Below are 19,563 nucleotides of genomic sequence, written 5' to 3' on the forward strand. Positions count from 1 at the left end.
TACGGCTATGTCAACGGAATAAAAAAAGAAGTTACGACTCTTAGAATGCAACAGTGAAAAAACAAAAAATAATGGTCATCGACGCACAAAATGATCTGGTCGTTAAGGGGTTAAAGAGGCTCTGTCACCAGATTTTGCAACCCCTATCTGCTATTGCAGCAGATAGGCGCTGCAATGTAGATTACAGTAACGTTTTTATTTTTAAAAAACGAGCATTTTTGGCCAAGTTATGACCATTTTTGTAGTTATGCAAATGAGGCTTGCAAAAGTCCAAGTGGGTGTGTTTAAAAGTTAAAGTCCAAGTGGGCGTGTATTATGTGCGTACATCGGGGCGTGTTTACTACTTTTACTAGCTGGGCGCTCTGATGAGAAGTATCATCCACTTCTCTTCAGAACGCCCAGCTTCTGCCAGATCACGCTGTGACGTCACTCACAGGTCCTGCATCGTGTCAGACGAGCGAGGACACATCGGCACCAGAGGCTTCAGTTGATTCTGCAGCAGCATCGGCGTTAGCAGGTAAGTCGATGTAGCTACTTACCTGCAAACGCTGATGCTGCTGCAGAATCAACTGTAGCCTCTGGTGCCGATGTGTCCTCGCTCGTCTGACACGATGCAGGACCTGTGAGTGACGTCACAGCGTGATCTGGCAGAAGCTGGGCGTTCTGAAGAGAAGTGGATGATACTTCTCATCAGAGTGCCCAGCTAGTAAAAGTAGTAAACACGCCCCGATGTACGCACATAATACACGCCCACTTGGACTTTAACTTTTAAACACACCCACTTGGACTTTTGCAAGCCTCATTTGCATAACTACAAAAATGGTCATAACTTGGCCAAAAATGCTCGTTTTTTAAAAATAAAAACGTTACTGTAATCTACATTGAAGCGCCTATCTGCTGCAATAGCAGATAGGGGTTGCAAAATCTGGTGACAGAGCCTCTTTAAAGAAGTTTGGAGTTTTTGTTTGCTTGTATTATTGACACTTTTTTTTTTTTTTAAATATTTTATATCCCTCTTTTAGCCAAGTGTTAGTGGAATGGATCCTCCTTTTGGGGACGCTTTTCGCAGTCCAGCATTTGCCGAGCAGACTTTAATGAGCACAGAACTTCTGGCTAACAGCTCCGACCCAGACTTCATGTATGAATTGGTAAGCTACAGGGATCCACTGCCGCCACTATCTGTTGGGTATGAAAGCCATTTTGGATACACCGCGCTAGGAGTGATTAAAATAATTTTACAGATGTGATGTTTAAATGAAATGTCTTTTACATACAAACTAATAGAATTGTATTTAATGTATTCATATTTACATAGACTTCTTCAGTATGCCAATTCTTGTTTCAATGCCTTGAAGCATAACCAGCCCTTCATTTGAACATTGTTTATGATTGTGATAGGTGATTTATGTTGATACTACAACTGCTAGTATGCCTCGTCAGCCAGAGGTTGGCAGAGCATTCTGGGAGCTGTAGTGTCATAATAGCTGGTGTGCCATAGCTTGCTTACTACTACTTTAAAATATACTTATGATAGAAATGCTCCAATGGGTAAGCCATATTCTTACAGATCTATGTCTTATGTTTCTCCTCAGGATCAAGAGTTGGGTTACCAACAGAGCCCAACAGATAACTTTCTAATGCTGGAAGACTGCAAAGATTTGGAAACCTTGGACTCTTTTGCTGACATCCTGGGCAATAGTCCAGCCCTATCTTCTCACTGGGAGCAGTGGGACACCTATTGTGAGGATTTAACCAAGTATACAAAACTTACAAGTTATGATATATGGGGCACCAAGGAGGTCGATTACCTTGGCTTGGATGACTTTTCAAGTCCCTATCAAGATGAGGAGGTCATCAGTAAAACGCCCACTCTTGCTCAGCTTAACAGTGAGGATTCACAGTCAGTGGTTGACTCCTTTTGTTATACAGAAGGCTTGCTAGGAGCTAAAGCTACATTTCTTCCAGGAAAGAAAGTGTCATCTGGAAGGGTTACAGCTCCAGTTAGCGCTTCTAAGACTTCTATTGCGGAAATGCCATCAGCTGATTGCCCCCTAAAAGCTGCCAAGGCAGCTGCAAGTACACAGATGGTGGCCAAGACTAATATTTCTTGTGAGGAGAAGATCAATATTCATGTGGAGTGCAAGGACTATGTAAAAAAAGCCAAGGTAAAGATCAGCACGGTACTTCCTACACGACCGACAAGCACAGTGGTTGCACTAGACGCAGCCAAAGAGAACACGTGTTTTTGTGGCGCAATGGCCAAAAAGCAGGAAAGGACAATTGGTGAGACCTCAGTAGGTCTCAAAAGCTGTGCCATCTTGCCTTTCAGAGAGACTCAAAAGCTATTTTGCCCACCTCAGAATGTGGTAACGATTAGTGCGGTGGAAGGGAATGTTACTGTCTCAGCTTCTGTGCCTGACCCCTCACAAAAGGAGGAACACAACTACTCTCTCTTTGTCTCAGAAGGACTTACAGAGTCAGTCAAGAGTGAAGGACCACAAGGTGAAGGAGAAGACGATGCGGAGGTTGATTTGGATGAAGAAGATCATGATGAGGGGTTTGGTAGTGAGCATGAACTCTCTGAAAATGAAGAAGAGGAGGAGGAGGAAGAAGAAGAAGAAGAAGAGGAGGAGGAGGAAGAAGAAGAAGACTTTGAGGATGATAAAGATGATATTAGTGACACCTTCTCTGAACCAGGTAATAAATCAGCTGTTCTATTTTAAATCTACATGTTAATATTCTGTCCTGAGAGAGATGGGAATACCCCATTAAAGGGTTTTCCAGTTACAAGAAACTGGTGGCCTATCCTCCGCTGTTTTGAAGGGGCCACAGCGCTTATGCGAGTGCTGCTTTGCCTTCTTTCCTTACCTGCTCCGTACTGTGAATTAAATGTCAATTGAATGGGAGAAGGCTGTAAAACTATGAACCGCCGCTACAAGTGTGTAGGTGATTCGCAGTAAGAGCAGTGGCTGGAATAGAGGGAAAGCAGTACTCGCTTAAGCTCCGCGGCCCCTTCAAAATAGCTGATTGGTGGGGGTATTTGATGAGATATCTGATGAGATATTGATGACCTATCCTGAGGATAAGCCATCAATTTCTTGTACCTTTTGAAACGTCTTTAATAAGACATTTATGACATCTACTGGGGATGCCATAAATATGTAATAGGTGCTCTGGTCACCCAATCTCCGCCCTTCCCCTGCTACTCCCCTTACAGACGCTTGCCTGATCCCTTGCCGGTCTCTGTTCTACCGGCTTCAGCGATGACTAGTCAACACTACATGTCATCACAGCAGCCAATCAATGGCCATAGTGGTGACTTCCGTAGTATTGACAGGCCACTGATACTGCCAGTGATTGGCTGCAGTGGTCTCATTATCGTTAAAGCTGGAAGAACAGAGACAGGCAGGGATCAGGAAAGAATCAGCACGAGAGTGATAGTTATTACTTTTTTTGTTACCATTATAGCCATTTATGCTGTTTGGCAAAAAATTTATTATATGATAAGTTCTAGGCTTAACATCATCCAACATACAATAAATTTTGTTAACTGCATAACTGTGTTTAAAGTGAGTGTGCAATACTTGAAATGGGTACCCTATAGGCCATATTTTATTGGTTCCTCAAGGAATGCAATTGCTCTAGACTCGAAATGATAGGACTTCAGAACTTTGTAAAGTTGCTATTTTTTAGATGCATTGGGACAATAAAAAAATAATTGGTTGTGAATGTGTACGTACCCTTTAAGTCATAACTTTCTAGTATCACTTTCTGCTTCTAACACCTATTATTGTAATAGGCACATGGTAGACATTACTAAGTTAGTGTTATTCTTTGTTGCATGATGCTCATTACCTGTCGTAGAATACCAGTTTTAGGATGAATTTTTTTGCTGAATATTTTAATGCCCATTGCCTACTATTAAAATAAGCACATTGGTAATTTCAATATGATGTGGGTGCCAGTGTATCCGGCCTTGATCCAGGGTCCAAGTCACACACACCATAGAAGAAACGATCGCATTACCCGTGTAGATAGATACGTTTCATCCCTCTCACAGGGACTTTCTCAAGAGAGATGAAACATTGAGAGAGATGAAACATTGCAAGTCTTCAAATTCCTGTAATGCTGCAATCTTTTCTTCTAAAATATATCTATTATACATTATATGGACAAAATTATTGGGACCCCTACAGAAGCTTTTATGACCTCTCATTCTAAAGCCATAGTTATTAATATGGAGGGCCTTTCTTCTAAAACTATTCCCACAAAGTTGGAAGCACACAATTGTCCAAAATGTCTTGGTATACTGAAACCTTTCCCTTCAATGGTACTGAGGGGACTAGGTCTACCCCATAAAAACAACCCCATAGAATTATTCCTCGTCCACCAAACTTTACAGTTGGTGCAATGCAGTCAGGTAGGTAACGTTCTCCTGGCATTTGCCAAACCCAGACTCTTCCTACAGACTGCCAGATAGAGAAACATGATTCATCACTGGACAGAACACGTTCCCACTGCTCCAGAGACCAGTGGCTTTGTGCTTTACAACACTCCATCCGACACGTGGCATTGTGCTTAGTGATGTAAGGCTTGTATGCAGCTGCTCGGACGTGGAAACCCATGCCATGATGCTCCCAGCACGCAGTTTTTGTAACGGGTGTTCATGCCAGGGGTGATTTGTAACGCTGCGGCGATTGGGTCAGCAGAGCGTTGGCGACTTTTATCCACTATATGCGTGAGCGCTTGGTGACCCTGCTCTGTAACTGTACATGGTCTGCCACTTCGTGGCTGAGTAGCTGTGGTTCCTAAATGCTTCCTCTTTTCAATAACCTCTCGCAGTTTATCATGGAATATCTAGGAGTGAAGAAATTTCACAAACTGACTTGCAATGATGGCATGCTATTACAGTACCACGCTGGCATTCAGTGAGCTCTTTTTAAAATGGCCCATTCTTTAACAAATATTTGTAAAGGCAGACTGCATGGCGAGGCGCTTGTTTTTATACACCTGAGGCAATGGGACTGCATGAAATGGCAGAATTTCATGATTAAGAGGTGTGTCCCAATACTTTTGTCCATATAGTTTATGTACGGCCATACATACACACATACATAACCTCTGTTCTGGAAACCCCACTCTGAGAACAGACCCAATTTGATCATCACTCAGTGCGCCTTTACCAGACCTCTGACTTGGAGATAAAGAACCATTATTTTAGTTTTGCCCCCACCCCCTTCCCATAATGTGGACTTTTCTAACGAAGTGAAGTGTGTGCCTTTTTAAACAGAAACTCTGTGAGGTGCAGCTTCAGTCAATAGCGGCAGCTGCTCTTTCCTATGGTGTTAAGGACCTATAGTTAGAAACTTGTATTTGAAGGACCAGACTGAAAGAATGGCCCTGGTATGTTATATGACCCCCAGTAGGTCTGTTTGGATGTATCTCCTGCTTTAACATACATTTTTATTTATTTTTTTATTTTATTTTAGGTTATGAAAATGATTCAGTTGATGACTTAAAAGGGATAACTGCTGTGTCATCGAGAAAACGAGGAAAACGGCGGTACTTCTGGGAATACAGTGAGCAACTAATGCCTTCTCAACAGGAAGGGATGCAGAGACCATCTGAGTGGAATAGAGAGACTCTGCCCAGTAATTTGTACCAGAAAAATGGCTTGCATCACGGTAAGTATTTTTGCCAGCAGTGTAGTACGTGCCTTCATCTTATCTAGTTTACCATTTCTATGGTTGTAATAGGCTGGGTCATGCCATTTTAACGTGCAATCATTGGTAGATGCTTAGAATTCTTATCGGGAAGTGATTACTGGAAAGCAGTGACAAACTAAAGATGTGGATTGTCTAACAGAATAAATGAAACCTATAAAATTATTATGGCAAAATTCGAGTGCCGGGTCTGTTAACATATAAGATGAGATCAGCTGATGATCGGGTGATTGCTGACCTGTTTACATTATGCAGTGATCGGGAACGAGCGTTGGCCCATCATTTCCCCGTGAAAGGGCCTTTTTTGTATTTCTGTAAGATTTTTATTCTTGACCTATGTTTGTGTGCAATGTATTTTCTGACCGGTGTACTAGTATTGTTCCTAGTGACCTTTTAGTGTTATGTTGACAGGCAAATACACTGTGAAGAAGTCTCGCAGAACCGATGTGGAAGACTTAACTCCCAACCCAAAAAAACTTCTACAGATTGGAGGAGAGCTCCGTAAACTAAATAAAGTGATAAGTGACCTGACGCCTGTGTCCGAGCTTCCTGTAACTGCCAGGCCTCGCTCTCGAAAAGAGAAAAATAAACTGGCTTCCAGGTAACCTATCCCGTAATGTACAGTAACTGAATATTATGTTGCTGTAATATAGTTGTTGTTTTTTTTTGTCAATTTATTTCTAGAACTTCAAGTTAAAAAAGGCAAAATAAACTATTCCAAAGAAACCTAGTCCATATAAATGCAAATTTGTAATTATCTCTTTGTAATTTCTGACTGGTAAAAGGAAGAATGTGGCTGTATGCAGCAGTGAAAGGGTAAGAAATAATACAACCATGTGGAATCCTTTGGAGTTCTCAAAGTGTATGCCGAAGTGAAACAAAAAAAGAACACGGCGCCAAACTTGCGGTATCAATATATAATGCGCGGAGAAAAAACAATATATGCTCACCTCCAAGGATGTAAATTACCGGCATGTAATTCGTGATAGAGAAGCTGCTGCCAATCCCAACGCAAACTCCCAAGGGGTTGCCAAAATGGTAGAAATACAGGAAGAAAAAACGGGATACACGGCGCTGCTTAATAAGAAAGGTTTAATGACGATAATTGCTACGCGTTTCGATACCGGACCGGCATCTTCATCAGGCATATCATGAGAGTAGTAAAAAAACACACATATATATACACAAAAGTACAAGTGAAAAGTAAGTTCATTGGACCAGTTCAGACCAGCCTCCTGGCCAAAAACCGCCAAAACCTGCAGGTCAAAGTTCAGAAATGTCAGAAAAAATAAAAACAGTAAACAATAAAATTGGAGTGAATAAAAGTCACAAATGGGTTGCTAGCAGATAATGAATGACATAAAATGACATACAGGGCCATATTTGCTACAGTAACTGGACGAACCAGGGGGTTCTGTTCAGTCACAGGGCAGCAGGGAAATGCTGCACTCAATGCAAACAGTATATTGTACATAAAGAGGTTTTATTTGTGGTATGCGGAAGGAATAAGTAGTCTGAAGTTGTAAGGGGGATAGTGAGCTATTGCAAGTGTCAAAAGAAAAAACTGTACGAGATCTTTCATAGCGCGCATACTGGCGCGTTGTCATGGCAACCATAAACAAATGCATGCCGGAAGAGAGGGGAAATGTGTTGGAACACATGGTGAAGCGCAGAGAGCGCAAGGGGGAAGTTATACACAAGGGCAAATTGAGCCAGCAATTAGCTGGAGTATATCTGCTACTTATATCATAAATACAGCTAATAGACATACTAGTAATGGTGTGTGCTGTATATATTTATAACATGACGGAATAAAACTAATAAAATGATAAAATGAGGAATATGTATAACCTCAACATCGGATAGCTCTGGAAATATTAGTGCATGTATAAATCTCAATGTGGATAGTACAATGCAAAAAATGGATGAAATATATGAAAATTTAAAATTAGGTTAATATAGACCTTAAGAAAATTAGTAATTAATACACCATCGAAGAAATTAGTAATTAATAAAAAACAATAGAATTAATAATTAATAGGCTGTCCATAAAATTGATAAATTACAACACATGGAAAAAAATGTTTGACATTAATCCAAAGCGGACTCCGTAATATCATTAAGGCCATTAGGAAATAAGGTCGCCAATTTATATATCCAATAATTTTCTCTTTGCTTTAATCTAATAAATCTATTAGATATATCAAGGGGTATTTTTTCAATGGGAGTCACAGTGATAGAATCAAAATTGCATTTATGTTCAGTAGCACAGTGGCGGGACACGCTATGTTTTTCGAACCCAGTCCTAACATTAAATCTATGTTTATTGACTCTACATCTAAGGGTTTGGGTGGTACGACCCACATATTGTCGATTGCATGCACATTGTAACAAGTAGATAACATAGTCACTACCACAGTTGAGAAAGCTTTTTATCGGAAAACTTTCATTAGTAATTATGGAAGTGAAGTGCGTTTTTTTGTTTGAAATATTTAGACAACAGAGACATCTGGATTTCCCACAACGATACGACCCGTTAATGATTAATGATGTTTTTGGATGGTCTTGGGTAATTTTATGCAGTTTGCTCGGCGCTATCATGTTTCTTAAAGTTTTTGCCCTTCTATATGTGATCCTAGGCCTAATGGGAAGGATACTTTTCATGTATTGGTCATTTATTAGGATGTGCCAGTGCTTTAGAAGTATAGAATTAATTAATTTACTCCCTTTATTAAAGGTAGTGATAAAATTACAATTAAAATCGGTTGGTTTCACAACTGCCCGGGATGTGGGGTTGATACATTCAGATTGTGTTAGCGCCTTTGCTCTAGACTCTGCTCCCTTGATTAAACTGGTTGGAAAGTTTTTTTGTTTAAATCTTTTTTTCAGAATATTACATTCAACGAAGAAATCTTTATCGCTAGTGCAATTTTTTCTTATTCGTTTGAATTGGCCAAACGGTACATTTTTTAGCCATGGACGGTAATGTGCACTTTTAAAATCTAGATAGCTGTTAACGTCAACTCCTTTAAAATGTGTCTTAGTATTTAAGAGGCGGCCATTTTTTTCAATTGTTAGGTCTAAAAAATCTATTCGTTCAAGAGACGAAGTATGCGTAAGTGTTATACCAAAATTGTTATTATTGAGGTGGCTTACCCAATCTAAAATCACAGTTGGATTGCCTTTAATGATGAAAAAAAGGTCATCTATATAGCGTTTATAGAAAATAATATTTTCCTTGAAATTATGGTCACCGTATATATAAAGGTCTTCAAAGGCCCCCATGTACAGGTTAGCGTACGATGGGGCAAATCTTGACCCCATCGCACAGCCCTTTACTTGTCTGTAAAATTTGCCCTCAAAAGTAAATACATTGTGTTTAAGTATAAAATCAATACAGTCCATTAAAAAATTGATCTGATTATTCGGGAAAAGGGGGTTAGAGGTTAAATAAGTTAGAGACGCTTGCATGCTGAGATCATGTGGGATATTTGTACAAAGTGATGTCACATCTGCAGTAAAAAACCATAGATCCGTAAAATCGTGGGTGGTTTGCAGTTTATAGAGCTCTCTGATTAGATGGGTAGAATCTTTAAGGTAAGACGGTAGTTTAACCACATGTGTTTGGAGGTGAATATCTATAAAATGTGATAGGTTGCTGGTTAATGACCCAATCCCTGAAATAATGGGTCTACCAGGGGGATTTGATAGGGATTTGTGAATCTTTGGTAAATGATAAAGAAATGGAATGGTGGGAAAAGGAACGGTTAAAAATGTTTTCTCTTTTTTATTTATAGTCTGATCGGTATAGGCCGTTTCAATGAGTGATTTATATTTAAGTAGAAATGTTGGTATTGGGTTGTGCTGCAGTTTCTCGTAGAAGTTTATATCAGACAGTAGTCTGTAGGCCTCATTGGTATAGTCATCACGATCCTGAATTATAATCCCGCCACCCTTATCGGCAGATCGTATCACTATTTGGTGATTTTTTTGTAAACTTTTTAGTGCAATGCGTTCAAACTTAGTGAGGTTGTCTATGGAGTAAATTGGTTGCTCTATGGTCTTGAAGTCATTACTGACCAAATTGTAAAATGTTTCTAGTGCCGGTCCACGATGGTGGAGGGGATAGAATGAAGATCTAGGGTGGACATCCACACTAACAGATTTGGGAATGTGAGTGGATGAGGTCAAATTTTGTGTGAGCTCTGGTGATGTCATTACTGGAGATAATGCGAAATGACGTAGAAGTGTGAGTCTACGCATAAACCTATTAAGGTCCATAAAAACCTCAAAGCCATCTGGTGCGGTGGTGGGACAAAAAGAGAGACCCTTGGAGAGTAAACTAGTCTCGTTAACATTTAGGATATATTTAGATAGATTAAAAAGTTTTACAGTTTCTGCTTGTATTTCTTTGGGAGAAGGGGGAGGTTTGTGTCTGCCCCCTCTACATCCTCTGACTCTTCCTCCAATTTTCTTTTTGATGTGATCTTTTGTATTTTTGGGAAGAAGGCTGTAATTGTTTGTGATTTTGGACTTTTTAAGATGGGCAGAAGGATATCTCGTGATTGGGAGATCGGGGTAATTGGAGGTCTGGTGAACTGTGGTGGAAGTCCTAAAAAAGACACTGTTGCCAGAGTGTTGTCAAAAATGGGCTCAGGGCCATCCGTGGTGGTATTATGTAGGAATGACACAACATGTGGACTAATAACCTGAACCAGATCGTCATGTGTGGTTAAATTCAACATGGATGATGGAAGTGGTGATGTAATATCAATTTCTATAGAGTCATTAAACAAGGGGGATTCAAATGACCGTTCAAAGGGAGTGTCTGGAACAAGATTAAAAAGTTTCAGATGTGCCTCTAAATTGGCGGATTTAAAAGCGTATTGGGGTATTGGTCCCAAATGATTGGTGCATGTAATTTTCGTCAAATTTGAATTAATTGAATTTTGAGGGTCTGTGCCAATTGAATGTATGGATTGTTGGTGATGTAAATGGTTAATTGGGATGGAGACAGGTTTGGAAATGTGGAGAGGGGTAAAGGGTCTAATGTTAGAACTAATATTATTGGATATATTGGTGTTTTTGTTTATGTTCATATGGACAGGTGGGGTTGGTACATTCATAATTGTATTTTTTATTTTGCTAGTGTCGGTCATAGATGTTAAATCACAATTGGCAACTTGTTTAGGTTTAGAGCGCTTGAATGAATAGGATGATTTGCCGAAAGGAGTATTTAGCTTATTTGCATGGGGGTCCATATGCGGACGCTTGATAGGGAGGGGTTTGGAGGTCCAATCACCCAATTTATTATCCATGTAATCCGCTCTATCTCTTTTTAGTTTTTTCATTTTTTTACCAATGATATCTCTTTCAAATACATACAAGCGATCAATGGTTGACAATTCCAATTTTTTGTAATCAGGAATATCAGAGAAGCGGCACAACTGCTCGCTTAGCTCATCAATCTTGTTAGATAATTCAGCACAAATACTTGTTCTCTTTTTGTGCAAACAATTAATAAACCCAGCATTGCTATGTTCCAATGCCTTGAGCCATTCAGTGTAAAACATGCTATCATCCAGGTATGGGGTATTGAAGCAGACCCTGAGGCCCCTAGGGGCTATTTTTTCGGACAGGTAAATGGAAAACGAAGGCAGCCAGTGTCAAAGGGTCTCCGGAACGAAAGCCCCAAAAATCCTCAATGGCGGGATCCAAGCCACCCAAATAGGGTATGAGGTACTATTTGGGTGGCTTGGATCCCGCCATTGAGGATTTTTGGGGCTTTCGTTCCGGAGACCCTTTGACACTGGCTGCCTTCGTTTTCCATTTTCCATTGCAATCATGATGAACTTTATCAATGAAAGAGCAACCACACGGGATTGTCTCATCGCACAGCTTACGACAATGGACTTCCCTGATGATCGTGCCACACCAGTGAGTAACACTACTACTAATATTGAGGATGTAAAGAAAATGACGGATTTATTTCTGCTATTGGAAGACACATTGAAAGAGGAAGCTTTTCTCAACATTGACTGTCGTTTCTTAGACATTTACCTGTCCGAAAAAATAGCCCCTAGGGGCCTCAGGGTCTGCTTCAATACCCCATACCTGGATGATAGCATGTTTTACACTGAATGGCTCAAGGCATTGGAACATAGCAATGCTGGGTTTATTAATTGTTTGCACAAAAAGAGAACAAGTATTTGTGCTGAATTATCTAACAAGATTGATGAGCTAAGCGAGCAGTTGTGCCGCTTCTCTGATATTCCTGATTACAAAAAATTGGAATTGTCAACCATTGATCGCTTGTATGTATTTGAAAGAGATATCATTGGTAAAAAAATGAAAAAACTAAAAAGAGAGCGGATTACATGGATAATAAATTGGGTGATTGGACCTCCAAACCCCTCCCTATCAAGCGTCCGCATATGGACCCCCATGCAAATAAGCTAAATACTCCTTTCGGCAAATCATCCTATTCATTCAAGCGCTCTAAACCTAAACAAGTTGCCAATTGTGATTTAACATCTATGACCGACACTAGCAAAATAAAAAATACAATTATGAATGTACCAACCCCACCTGTCCATATGAACATAAACAAAAACACCAATATATCCAATAATATTAGTTCTAACATTAGACCCTTTACCCCTCTCCACATTTCCAAACCTGTCTCCATCCCAATTAACCATTTACATCACCAACAATCCATACATTCAATTGGCACAGACCCTCAAAATTCAATTAATTCAAATTTGACGAAAATTACATGCACCAATCATTTGGGACCAATACCCCAATACGCTTTTAAATCCGCCAATTTAGAGGCACATCTGAAACTTTTTAATCTTGTTCCAGACACTCCCTTTGAACGGTCATTTGAATCCCCCTTGTTTAATGACTCTATAGAAATTGATATTACATCACCACTTCCATCATCCATGTTGAATTTAACCACACATGACGATCTGGTTCAGGTTATTAGTCCACATGTTGTGTCATTCCTACATAATACCACCACGGATGGCCCTGAGCCCATTTTTGACAACACTCTGGCAACAGTGTCTTTTTTAGGACTTCCACCACAGTTCACCAGACCTCCAATTACCCCGATCTCCCAATCACGAGATATCCTTCTGCCCATCTTAAAAAGTCCAAAATCACAAACAATTACAGCCTTCTTCCCAAAAATACAAAAGATCACATCAAAAAGAAAATTGGAGGAAGAGTCAGAGGATGTAGAGGGGGCAGACACAAACCTCCCCCTTCTCCCAAAGAAATACAAGCAGAAACTGTAAAACTTTTTAATCTATCTAAATATATCCTAAATGTTAACGAGACTAGTTTACTCTCCAAGGGTCTCTCTTTTTGTCCCACCACCGCACCAGATGGCTTTGAGGTTTTTATGGACCTTAATAGGTTTATGCGTAGACTCACACTTCTACGTCATTTCGCATTATCTCCAGTAATGACATCACCAGAGCTCACACAAAATTTGACCTCATCCACTCACATTCCCAAATCTGTTAGTGTGGATGTCCACCCTAGATCTTCATTCTATCCCCTCCACCATCGTGGACCGGCACTAGAAACATTTTACAATTTGGTCAGTAATGACTTCAAGACCATAGAGCAACCAATTTACTCCATAGACAACCTCACTAAGTTTGAACGCATTGCACTAAAAAGTTTACAAAAAAATCACCAAATAGTGATACGATCTGCCGATAAGGGTGGTGGGATTATAATTCAGGATCGTGATGACTATACCAATGAGGCCTACAGACTACTGTCTGATATAAACTTCTACGAGAAACTGCAGCACAACCCAATACCAACATTTCTACTTAAATATAAATCACTCATTGAAACGGCCTATACCGATCAGACTATAAATAAAAAAGAGAAAACATTTTTAACCGTTCCTTTTCCCACCATTCCATTTCTTTATCATTTACCAAAGATTCACAAATCCCTATCAAATCCCCCTGGTAGACCCATTATTTCAGGGATTGGGTCATTAACCAGCAACCTATCACATTTTATAGATATTCACCTCCAAACACATGTGGTTAAACTACCGTCTTACCTTAAAGATTCTACCCATCTAATCAGAGAGCTCTATAAACTGCAAACCACCCACGATTTTACGGATCTATGGTTTTTTACTGCAGATGTGACATCACTTTATACAAATATCCCACATGATCTCGGCATGCAAGCGTCTCTAACTTATTTAACCTCTAACCCCCTTTTCCCGAATAATCAGATCAATTTTTTAATGGACTGTATTGATTTTATACTTAAACACAATGTATTTACTTTTGAGGGCAAATTTTACAGACAAGTAAAGGGCTGTGCGATGGGGTCAAGATTTGCCCCATCGTACGCTAACCTGTACATGGGGGCCTTTGAAGACCTTTATATATACGGTGACCATAATTTCAAGGAAAATATTATTTTCTATAAACGCTATATAGATGACCTTTTTTTCATCATTAAAGGCAATCCAACTGTGATTTTAGATTGGGTAAGCCACCTCAATAATAACAATTTTGGTATAACACTTACGCATACTTCGTCTCTTGAACGAATAGATTTTTTAGACCTAACAATTGAAAAAAATGGCCGCCTCTTAAATACTAAGACACATTTTAAAGGAGTTGACGTTAACAGCTATCTAGATTTTAAAAGTGCACATTACCGTCCATGGCTAAAAAATGTACCGTTTGGCCAATTCAAACGAATAAGAAAAAATTGCACTAGCGATAAAGATTTCTTCGTTGAATGTAATATTCTGAAAAAAAGATTTAAACAAAAAAACTTTCCAACCAGTTTAATCAAGGGAGCAGAGTCTAGAGCAAAGGCGCTAACACAATCTGAATGTATCAACCCCACATCCCGGGCAGTTGTGAAACCAACCGATTTTAATTGTAATTTTATCACTACCTTTAATAAAGGGAGTAAATTAATTAATTCTATACTTCTAAAGCACTGGCACATCCTAATAAATGACCAATACATGAAAAGTATCCTTCCCATTAGGCCTAGGATCACATATAGAAGGGCAAAAACTTTAAGAAACATGATAGCGCCGAGCAAACTGCATAAAATTACCCAAGACCATCCAAAAACATCATTAATCATTAACGGGTCGTATCGTTGTGGGAAATCCAGATGTCTCTGTTGTCTAAATATTTCAAACAAAAAAACGCACTTCACTTCCATAATTACTAATGAAAGTTTTCCGATAAAAAGCTTTCTCAACTGTGGTAGTGACTATGTTATCTACTTGTTACAATGTGCATGCAATCGACAATATGTGGGTCGTACCACCCAAACCCTTAGATGTAGAGTCAATAAACATAGATTTAATGTTAGGACTGGGTTCGAAAAACATAGCGTGTCCCGCCACTGTGCTACTGAACATAAATGCAATTTTGATTCTATCACTGTGACTCCCATTGAAAAAATACCCCTTGATATATCTAATAGATTTATTAGATTAAAGCAAAGAGAAAATTATTGGATATATAAATTGGCGACCTTATTTCCTAATGGCCTTAATGATATTACGGAGTCCGCTTTGGATTAATGTCAAACATTTTTTTCCATGTGTTGTAATTTATCAATTTTATGGACAGCCTATTAATTATTAATTCTATTGTTTTTTATTAATTACTAATTTCTTCGATGGTGTATTAATTACTAATTTTCTTAAGGTCTATATTAACCTAATTTTAAATTTTCATATATTTCATCCATTTTTTGCATTGTACTATCCACATTGAGATTTATACATGCACTAATATTTCCAGAGCTATCCGATGTTGAGGTTATACATATTCCTCATTTTATCATTTTATTAGTTTTATTCCGTCATGTTATAAATATATACAGCACACACCATTACTAGTATGTCTATTAGCTGTATTTATGATATAAGTAGCAGATATACTCCAGCTAATTGCTGGCTCAATTTGCCCTTGTGTATAACTTCCCCCTTGCGCTCTCTGCGCTTCACCATGTGTTCCAACACATTTCCCCTCTCTTCCGGCATGCATTTGTTTATGGTTGCCATGACAACGCGCCAGTATGCGCGCTATGAAAGATCTCGTACAGTTTTTTCTTTTGACACTTGCAATAGCTCACTATCCCCCTTACAACTTCAGACTACTTATTCCTTCCGCATACCACAAATAAAACCTCTTTATGTACAATATACTGTTTGCATTGAGTGCAGCATTTCCCTGCTGCCCTGTGACTGAACAGAACCCCCTGGTTCGTCCAGTTACTGTAGCAAATATGGCCCTGTATGTCATTTTATGTCATTCATTATCTGCTAGCAACCCATTTGTGACTTTTATTCACTCCAATTTTATTGTTTACTGTTTTTATTTTTTCTGACATTTCTGAACTTTGACCTGCAGGTTTTGGCGGTTTTTGGCCAGGAGGCTGGTCTGAACTGGTCCAATGAACTTACTTTTCACTTGTACTTTTGTGTATATATATGTGTGTTTTTTTTACTACTCTCATGATATGCCTGATGAAGATGCCGGTCCGGTATCGAAACGCGTAGCAATTATCGTCATTAAACCTTTCTTATTAAGCAGCGCCGTGTATCCCGTTTTTTCTTCCTGTATTTCTACCAAAGTGTATGCCGACCTTTCAACGCAATTGTACATGCCTTTTATATAAACTTAATCTCCATAAAACGAATGTAGTAAATACATTGTATTACTATTTCATGCGAATCCTGAATTACAGCCTGTATTATACCCCATAGTGGCATTCACATTTCTTCGGGCTTCAGAGCTAAAACCTCTCTTTGCTTACTCGTTGCCTACACAGAGTTTGCTCTTGTGATCTTCATTCTGGAAAATTTAATTTTAATCACTTTCAAAGGCCTATTAAATTTTGTGACGCCTCTTTCTAACTGACTCTAATGCATTATAGGAGCTCCGCTAAGCATCTAGGGGTATATCTGTCAACTAGCTTGTCAACTGTTTCCAATAGCAACTAGCAGCATTTTAAATACTTTGCGCTATGGTTCAGGCTGTAATTAAGGATCAGAGTTGCTAAACTTTTTATATAGATTACATTAATATATAAACTCTAAAATGGTGATTAGTAGTGAATATATTCTTTTAAAGTCAATTTTGCTTTTGTCAATGAGTTAAATAAGCACATAGAGGATTTTGTTTCACATCACATGTTGGTTCACGTAAGTATGTATGTAGCTAATTTTTGTTAACCCCTTAGTGACCAGCCCATTTTAGGCCCTAATGACCAAGCTATTTTATTCGTTTTTCTATAGTCGCATTCAAAGAGCTATAGCTTTTTTATTTTTTCGTCTACATAGCTGTATGAGGACTTGTTTTTTGCGGGATTAGTTGTGCTTTTTAATGGCACCATTTTTGGGTACATATAATTTTTATATTAACTTTTATTAACCTTTTTGGGGGGAATTATAAAAAAAACCTGAAATTCCGCCATTGATCTATGCGTTTTTAAATTGACGCCGTTCACTATGCGACGTAAATAACATGTTACCTTTATTCTATGGGTCGGTACGATTACGGCGATACCACATATGTAGAGGTTTTTTTATGTTTTACGACTTTTGCACAATAAAAACACTTTTGAACTAAAATTATTTGCTTTTGCATCGTCGCTTTCAAAGAGCCGTAATTTTTTTATTTTTTCATCAATGTAGTGATTTTTTGGGCTTGTTTTCTGCGGGACAAGACGTAGTTTTGAATGGTACTGTATTGGGGAGCATGGGACTTATTGATTCATTTTTATTATGACTTTTTTGGGGGGCAATGGAAAAAAATGGCAATTTCGCCATGGTTTTTTGTGTTTTTTTTTTATGGTGTTCACTTTGCGGTTTAAATTACCTATTAACTTTATTAATGGAGTCATTACGGTTCGCGGCGATACCACATATGTGTACTTTTTTGTTTGTTTACACTTTTACTAAATAAAACCACTTTTTATGGAAAATAATGGTTTTATTTATTTTTTTACTGTACTTTTTATTAATAATCTTTATTTCACTTTGATGACTTATTTTATTAGTCCCACTAGGGGACTTTACTGTGCGATATTCCGATCGCTGCTATAATGCTCTGGTATACTTCGTATACCAGAGCATTATTGCCTGTCAGTGTAAATCTGACAGGCAATCTGTTAGGACGTGCCTCCGGCGCGTCCTAACAGGAATATGTCCAGGGCAGACCTGGGGGCTTTTATCAAGCCCACGGCTGCCATGACACCCCATCGGAGACCCGCGATTTCATTTGCGGGCCGCCGATGGGTGACAGAGGGAGCGCACTCCCTCTGTAAACAAAGTTAAATGCTGCGGTCGCTATTGACGGCGGCATTTAACGGGTTAAACGGCCGCGATCGAAGTAAACTTCGATCGCGGGCGTTGGAGCAGGAGCTCAGCTGTCATCAGACAGCAGAGCCCCGGCTCCTGCCTGCACGGGAGACCCGTGCAGGACTTAGACTAGGCTGACGTGAAAAGGCGTCAGCCTAGCCTAAAGCCCATTAGTGAATCACGTGAAAAGGCGTATTGGTGGTCACTAAGGGGTTAAATATCCATTTGTTAAAACAGTACGGTATGTATACGGAAGGATGGACCTCCCTATACCTTGCTAAACACCCCCCAACTGAGTTTCATAGCACTTTTATGCCTTAGGCTGGATTCACACGAGCATGTTTGGTCCGTAAAGGACGGAACATATTTCGGCCACAAGTACCGGACCGAACACAGTGCAGGGAGCCGGGCTCCTAGCATCATAGTTATGTACGATGCTAGGAGTCCCTGCCTCTCCGTGGATCTACTGTCCTGTACTGAAAACATGATTACAGTACGGGACAGTTGTCCTGCAGCGAGGCAGGGACTCCTAGCATCGTACATAAGTATGATGCTAGGAGCCCGGCTCCCTGCACTGTGTTCGGTCCGGGACTTGCGGCCGAAATACGTTCCGTCCTTTACGGACCAAACATGCTCGTGTGAATCCAGCCTTACTGTTGACGTGTTCCTGCATCTGCCCTAATGGTGTTCTAATAATCGCACTCCAGGATATACACTATGCTGTAATGTTCTCAGTGCATGTGGAGTGTGCTTTTCTCCTTTTTCTGACATACATTGAATTCATTTGTGATATGACTAGAGAATTTTTTTGCTATATTTTGCTCATCTTTCTAATGCAGAGCTTGCCGGCTAAAGAAGAAGGCACAGTATGAAGCCAATAAAGTTAAGCTGTGGGGCCTGAATACAGAATACGGTAAGTGCATAATACCATTGTATTGCAAATTGAGATTCTGAATAATACATTTGCTGTGTCTAGATCATTATACCAGACCGTAAAAATAACACAAACTGGATTTATTTATTTTTGATCAGTACGTTTGCACTACTGGATCATATATATATTTTTAATATATTCCATTTTACAGATAATTTGCTATTTGTGATCAATTCAATCAAACAAGAGATCATGACTCGTATGCAAATTCCATGGGAGGAATGGTCAGCAAGCATGGAACAGAAACTGGATAACCTTATTAAGGATCCTCTTGGTATGTGTCTGCCGGTATTTACATTTCACCCAGCAGTTTTTGTTTCAATTCAGACAAAAAAAAGGCTATAGTAGATAACCACATCTATTGCCTGTAGTTCGACTAAAGCATCACCGCCTCAGTAGATGCTGCCACATCAGCTGTAGCCGTACCGGTGTTTTGGACTGACCTGTTCACAATATCTTTGGCCACTATAGTCCGCTTCAATGGCCTCCAGCCACACTGTACCAATCCCATAAAG

General features: G+C 39.4%; 1 protein-coding gene across 2 annotated transcripts in view; it reads left to right on the forward strand.

Annotated features, from left to right (window-relative positions):
- CREBRF (CREB3 regulatory factor) overlaps positions 1–19,563 on the forward strand; it is a 58,889-nt gene that overhangs the window by 26,663 nt on the left and 12,663 nt on the right. For both annotated transcript variants that reach the window (XM_075856508.1, XM_075856509.1), the window contains exons 3-8: positions 1,023–1,148; positions 1,593–2,697; positions 5,490–5,684; positions 6,135–6,324; positions 18,954–19,027; positions 19,200–19,322. In XM_075856508.1, the coding sequence (XP_075712623.1) occupies positions 1,023–1,148; positions 1,593–2,697; positions 5,490–5,684; positions 6,135–6,324; positions 18,954–19,027; positions 19,200–19,322 (1,813 nt within the window). The remainder of the gene's footprint in view (positions 1–1,022; positions 1,149–1,592; positions 2,698–5,489; positions 5,685–6,134; positions 6,325–18,953; positions 19,028–19,199; positions 19,323–19,563) is intronic.

The sequence above is a fragment of the Rhinoderma darwinii genome, chromosome 3 (genome assembly GCF_050947455.1).
Source record: "Rhinoderma darwinii isolate aRhiDar2 chromosome 3, aRhiDar2.hap1, whole genome shotgun sequence".
In the NCBI taxonomy this organism is placed as follows: domain Eukaryota; kingdom Metazoa; phylum Chordata; class Amphibia; order Anura; family Rhinodermatidae; genus Rhinoderma; species Rhinoderma darwinii.